Raw genomic sequence first — 6,900 nt, forward strand, 5'->3', positions numbered from 1 at the left:
AGTACCATTGATTCTTTAATGGATAGTGATTCATAAAACACATTCATGAACCAGAGCGCTCTTACTAATCCAAGTACCGAATCAACACTCAAGAGAATTATTTATCTACTTCTTTCTCAAGAAGGAATGGGATTCAGGGTCTCGGAATCCGTACCAAGTAAATCAAAAGACATAAATCCATAAATAGGAGTTTGTTAAGAACTCAGGATTAAGATCATCCTATATATGACCATCGGTAGACTCAATCAGAATTTCTATGCTTAATGGAAATTATTAGAAATTCATATTATGTCTGTGTCCTTGTTGCACATAATCTTATTATGTGAAATACACTCATTCAATATCTCGCCATATTAACAGTGCAGATAACACCTTTCCATTCTAAATGGGAATGACATGTATTAATAATGTTTTAATTAAAGATTCTGAACTTTAATTAAATTCATCATGAACAATGTTTTTTTATTATTATCCTTAAACACTATCCTCTCGTATATAACACTTATATACTATATTTAACGTTACATAAACAATCACGGAATTTTTATTTTATATTCATAAAATATTCATAAATATATGCACATAAAATGATGAATAAACTCTTTATTAATTAATAAATATCCAATTACATCTTAAGCTTCTAGGACACTATTCCCAACAACTACTACTACTAGTGCTGCTACTACTACTACTGCTACTAATACTACTACGGCTGCTACCACTACTACTACTACTACTACTGCCACTGCTACTGCAACTGCTGCTACTGCAACTTCTACTACTACTTCTGCTGCTGCTATTGCTACTGCTACTGATGCTGCAGCTACTGCTACTACTACTGCTACTGCTACTGCTACTGCTACAGCTACTGCTTCTGCTACTACTACTGCTACTGCTACTGCTACTGCTACTGCTCCTGCTACTCCTCCTACTACTACTACTACTACTATTACTCCTACTCCAACTGCTACTACTACTCCTACTGCTACTGCTACTGCTACTGCTACTGCTACTGCTACCGCTACTGTTACTGCTACTGCTACTACTACTACTAGAACTACTACTACTGCTACTGCTACTCCTACTATTCCTGCTACTGCTACTCCTGCTATTGCTACTACGGCTATTCCTGCTACTGCTACTCCTGCTACTGCTATTATTGCTACTGCTACTGTAACTGCTACTGCTGCTGCTGCTGCTACTGCTACAGCTACTGTTACTGCTACTACTGCTACTGCTGCTACTGCTACTGCTAATGCTGCTACTGCTACTACTACTACTAGTACTGCTACTGCTACTACTAATACTACTACTGCTGCTGCTACCACTACTACTAATACTACTACAATTGTTGTTACTACTACTACTACTACTACTACCACTACTTCAGCTACTGCTACTACTGCTGCAACTGCTACTGCAATTGCTACTGCTGCTACTGCTGCAGCTACTACTACTGATGCTGCAGCTACTGCTACTACTACTGCTACTGCTATTGCTACTGCTACTGCGACTGCTACTGCTACTGCTACTGCTACTGCTACTGCAGTACTACTGCTACTGCTGCTACTGCTACTACTCCTGCAACTACAACTCCTGCCACTGTAACTACTGCTACTACTACTTCTCCTGCTACTGCTATTGCTGTTGTTGCTGCTGCTGCTGCTGCTACTGCAGCTGCTACTGCTGTTGCTACTGCTACTGCTCGTACAGCTACTACTGCTGCTAATGCTAATGCTGAAGCTACTACCACTACTACTACTACTACTATTGTTGCTACTACTATTACTACTACTACTGCTGCTACTACTACAACTGCTGTTACTACTACTACTACTACTACTTCGGCTACTGCTACAGCTGGTGCTACTACTACTGCTACTGCTACAGCTACTGCTACTCCTACTGCTACTGCTACTGCACTTGCAACTGCTACTGCTACTGGTACTTCTACTGCTACTGCTACTGCTACTGTACTATTGTTGCTGCTGCTTCTACTACTACTACAACTACAACTATTGCGACTACTACTGCTACTTCTACTGCTACTGCTACTGCTGCTACAGCTGCTGCTGCGGCTGCTGCTACTACTACTGTTACTACTCCTCCTACTGCTACTGCTCTTACTGCAACTGCTACTGCTACTGCAACTGCTACTACTACTGCTACTGCTACCGTTGCTACTGCTACTACTACTGCTACTGCTACTACTGCTACTGCTACTACTACTACTACGGCTACTGCTACTGCTACTGCTACTGCTGCTACTGCTACGGCTACTGCTACTGCTACTGCTACTGCTCCTGCTACTGCTACTGCTGCTACTGCTACTGCTACTGCTACTACTACTACTACGGCTACTGCTACTGCTACTGCTACTGCTCCTGCTACTGCTACTGCTGCTACTGCTACGGCTACTGCTACTGCTCCTGCTACTGCTACTGCTGCTACTGCTACGGCTACTGCTACTGCTCCTGCTACTGCTACTGCTGCTACTGCTACGGCTACTGCTACTGCTCCTGCTACTGCTACTGCTGCTACTGCTACGGCTACTGCTACTGCTCCTGCTACTGCTACTGCTGCTACTGCTACGGCTACTGCTACTGCTCCTGCTACTGCTACTGCTGCTACTGCTACGGCTACTGCTACTGCTCCTGCTACTGCTACTGCTGCTACTGCTACGGCTACTGCTACTGCTCCTGCTACTGCTACTGCTGCTACTGCTACGGCTACTGCTACTGCTCCTGCTACTGCTACTGCTGCTACTGCTACGGCTACTGCTACTGCTCCTGCTACTGCTACTGCTGCTACTGCTACGGCTACTGCTACTGCTCCTGCTACTGCTACTGCTGCTACTGCTACGGCTACTGCTACTGCTCCTGCTACTGCTACTGCTGCTACTGCTACTGCTACTGCTACTACTACTACTACTGCTACTACTACTACTACTGCTACTACTACGACTACTACTGCTATTGCTACTACTACTGCTACTGCTACTACTATTGCTACTACTGCTACTACTGCTACTACTGCTACTACTGCTACTACAGCTACTACTGCTTCTACTGCTACTACTGCTACTACTGCTACTACTGCTGCTGCTGCAACTACTGCTGCTGCTACTCCTATAGCTACTGCTATTGCAACTCTAACTGCTACTGCTACTGCTGCTACTGCTACTACTACTACTGCTACAGGTACTGCTTCTGCTACTGCTACTGCTACAGCTACTGCTACAGCTACTGTTACTGCTCCTACTCCTGCTACTCCTACTGCTACTGCTACTACTACTGCTACTAATACGGCTGCTACTACTCCTGCTATTCAAGCTACTGCTACTCCTGCTACTGCTACTACTGCTTTTCCTTCTACTGCTACTCCTGCAACTGCTATTATTGCTACTGCTACAGTAACTGCTGCTGCTGCTGCTGCTGCTGCTACTGCTACTGCAACTGCTACTGCTACTGCTTCCGCTACTACTACTCCAACTACTACTCCTGCTACTACTACTACTAATGCTGCTACTGCAACTACTACTACTGCTAATGGTAATGCTCATGCTGCTGCGATTACTAGTACTACTACTAATACGGCTACTGCTACTACTACTACTACTACTACTGCTGCTGCTACCACTACTACTACTACTACTACTGCCACTGCTACTACAACTGCTGCTACTACTATTACTACTACTACTTCTGCTACTGTTACTGCTACTGCTCCAACTCCTGCTATTGCTACTGCCATTACTACTGCTATTGCTGCTACTACTGCTACTCCTGCTACAACTACTCCTGCCACTGCTACTACTGCTACTGCTCCTGCTACTGCTACGGCTGCTGTTGCTGCTGCTGTGCTGCTGCTGCTGCTGCTACTGCTAATGCTAACCTAATGCTACGGCTACAACTACTACTACTACTACTACTACTACTACAACTACTGCTACTACTACTACTACTACTACTACTATTGTTGCTACTACTATTACTACTACTACTGCTGCTGCTACTACGACTGTTGTTACTGCTACTACTACTACTACCTCGGCTACTGCTACTGCTGCTGCTACTACTACTGCTACTGCTACTGCTACTTCTACTACTACTGCTACTGCTACCGCTACCGGTACTGCTCCTGCTGTTGCTGCTGCTACTACTGCTGCTGCTACTGCTACTGCTCCTGCTACTGCTACTCCTACTACTACTACTACTACAACTACTACTACTACTACTACTACTACTGCTACTGCTACTGCTACTACAAATGCTGGTGTGCTAGTACTGCTAATGCTAATCCTAATGCTACTACTACTACTACTACTACTACTACTGCTGCTGCTACTACTACTACAACTACTGCTACTGCTACTACTACTACTACTATTGTTGCTACTACTGCTGATGTAACTACAACTGCTGTTACTACTACTACTACTACTACTACTACTACTACTACTACTACTTCGGCTACTGCTACTGCTTCTGCTACTGCTACTGCTACTGCTACTGCTACTGCACTTGTTACTGCTACAACTACTACTACTGCCACGGCTAATGCAACTGCTACTGCTACTGCTACTGCTACTGGTGCTGCTGCTGCTTCTGCGGTTGCTGCTACTACTACTGCTACTGCTACTACTCCTACTAGTGCTACTGCTCTTACTGCTACTGCTACCGCTATTGCTACTACTACTACTGCTGCTACTACTTCTGCACCTATTACTACTCCTGCTACTGCTACTGTTACTCCTGCTACTGCTACTGCTATTGCTACTGCTACTGCTACTGCTATCTCCACTGTTACTACTACTACTACTGCTCTTACGGCTCCTACTACGACTACTGCTACTACTATTGCTACTCCTACTCCTACTCCTACTCCTACTCCTACTCTTACTCGTACACGTACTCCTACTCCTACTCCTACTCCTACTCCTACTCCTAGTCCTACACTTACTCCTACTCCTACTGCTACTGCTACTGCTACTACTACAGCTACTGCTACTGCTACTGCTTCTGCCACTGCTACTGCTACTGCTACTGCTACAACTACTAATCCTGATGCTACTGCTACTACTGCTAATGCTAATCCTGATGCTACTGCTACTACTACTACTACTACTACTACTGCTACTACTACTACACCTTCTGCTACTGCTACTACTACTACTACTACTACTATTGTTGCTACTATTATTACTACTAGTACTGCTACTGCTACTACAACTGCTGTTACTACTACTACTACTACTACTACTACTACTTCGGCTACTGCTACTGCTGCTGCTACTGCCGCTGCTATAGCTCCTGCTACAGCTACTGCTACTACTACTGCTACTGCTACTGCACTTGCTACCCATACTGGTACTGGTACTGCTACTACTACTGCTGCTACTGCTACTACTACTACTGTTGGTACTACTACTTCGGGTACTGCTACTGCTTCTGCTACTGCTACTACTCCTACTAGGGGTACTGCTCTTACTGCTACTGCTACCGCTACTGCTACTACTGCTATTGCTACTGCTACTCCTGCTCCTATTACTACTCCTGCTACTGCTACTGCTACTCCTGCTACTGCTATTGCCATTGCTAATGCTACTGCTACTGCTACTCCTGCTACTGCTATTGCCATTGCTAATGCTACTGCTACTGCTACTCCTGCTACTGCTATTGCCATTGCTAATGCTACTGCTACTGCTATCTCTACTACTACTACTACTACTACTACTAGTACCGCTACTACTACTACTACTGCTCCTACGGCTCCTACTACTGCTACTGCTACTACTATTGCTACTCGTACTCGTACTCATACTCGTACTACTACTTCTACTCCTACTCCTACTCCTACTCCTACTCCTACTGCTACTGCTGCTGCTGCTGCTACTGCTACTACTCCTACTACTCCTCCTACTACTACTACTACTACTACTACTACTACTACTACTACTACTACTACTACTACTACTACTACTACTACTACTACTACTACTACTACTACTACTACTACTACTACTACTACTACTACTACTACTACTACTACTACTACTACTACTACTACTACTACTACTACTACTACTACTACTACTACTACTACTACTACTACTACTACTACTACTACTACTACTACTACTACTACTACTACTACTACTACTACTACTACTACTACTACTACTACTACTACTACTACTACTACTACTACTACTACTACTACTACTACTACTACTACTACGGCTCTTACTACTGCTACTGCTACTACTATTGCTACTTGTACTCCTACTCCTACTCCTACTCCTACTCGTACTCCTACTCCTACTCCTACTCCTTCCTACTCCTACTACTCCTACCTACTCCTACCTACTCCTACTACTACTACTACTACTACTACTACTACTACTACTACTGTCACGCCCCCCAAATGGGGTGGGTGACGTGGAGCTCGATTAGGGATTAATAAAGCAGATTCCCAGACCGGGCCCCACACTTAACTGCATTAAAATATAAATGAATTACAGAATCCCAGAGCCTCTGACACACAGGGCTCCACCCCACAGGACATACAGTATCGTACATACATGCTCATGTAATTAATCATTACAACAGACATCAACCACAGTCTAGTAAATCCAATATTAAATAGGTTTACATAATTTCTCAAATTCCTTACATTTGTTCAAGAGGATAAACTCAATCCTCACTTGATCCAACAGTAGCAACTCCAGCTACCCTGCACCGCTCATCGAGTCTCCTGGGAGGGGTTTAACATTTAAAACATAAAACGTGAGCGAAAGGCCCAGTAGGATATAATTTGAAATATTTAAAATAAATGAGCGCATGAATAAATAATTGAATACATAAATAAAATAAGACATTCAGTCCCGACAAAACAGCC

At 44.0% G+C, this 6,900-nt stretch overlaps 1 protein-coding gene across 1 annotated transcript in view; it reads left to right on the plus strand.

Moving 5' to 3' along the window:
- Positions 1 to 6,900, plus strand: part of LOC112094553 (mucin-2-like) — a 35,689-nt gene that overhangs the window by 20,694 nt on the left and 8,095 nt on the right. The window contains exons 6-15 of the mRNA XM_024175745.1: positions 1,063 to 1,087; positions 1,268 to 1,402; positions 1,744 to 1,857; positions 2,898 to 3,078; positions 3,574 to 3,689; positions 3,907 to 3,968; positions 4,203 to 4,266; positions 4,308 to 4,466; positions 5,109 to 5,283; positions 5,692 to 6,308. Of these exons, the coding sequence (XP_024031513.1) occupies positions 1,063 to 1,087; positions 1,268 to 1,402; positions 1,744 to 1,857; positions 2,898 to 3,078; positions 3,574 to 3,689; positions 3,907 to 3,968; positions 4,203 to 4,266; positions 4,308 to 4,466; positions 5,109 to 5,283; positions 5,692 to 6,308 (1,648 nt within the window). The remainder of the gene's footprint in view (positions 1 to 1,062; positions 1,088 to 1,267; positions 1,403 to 1,743; positions 1,858 to 2,897; positions 3,079 to 3,573; positions 3,690 to 3,906; positions 3,969 to 4,202; positions 4,267 to 4,307; positions 4,467 to 5,108; positions 5,284 to 5,691; positions 6,309 to 6,900) is intronic.

Source organism: Morus notabilis, unplaced genomic scaffold (genome assembly GCF_000414095.1).
Source record: "Morus notabilis unplaced genomic scaffold, ASM41409v2 Scaffold1512, whole genome shotgun sequence".
NCBI classification, from domain to species: Eukaryota; Viridiplantae; Streptophyta; class Magnoliopsida; order Rosales; family Moraceae; genus Morus; species Morus notabilis.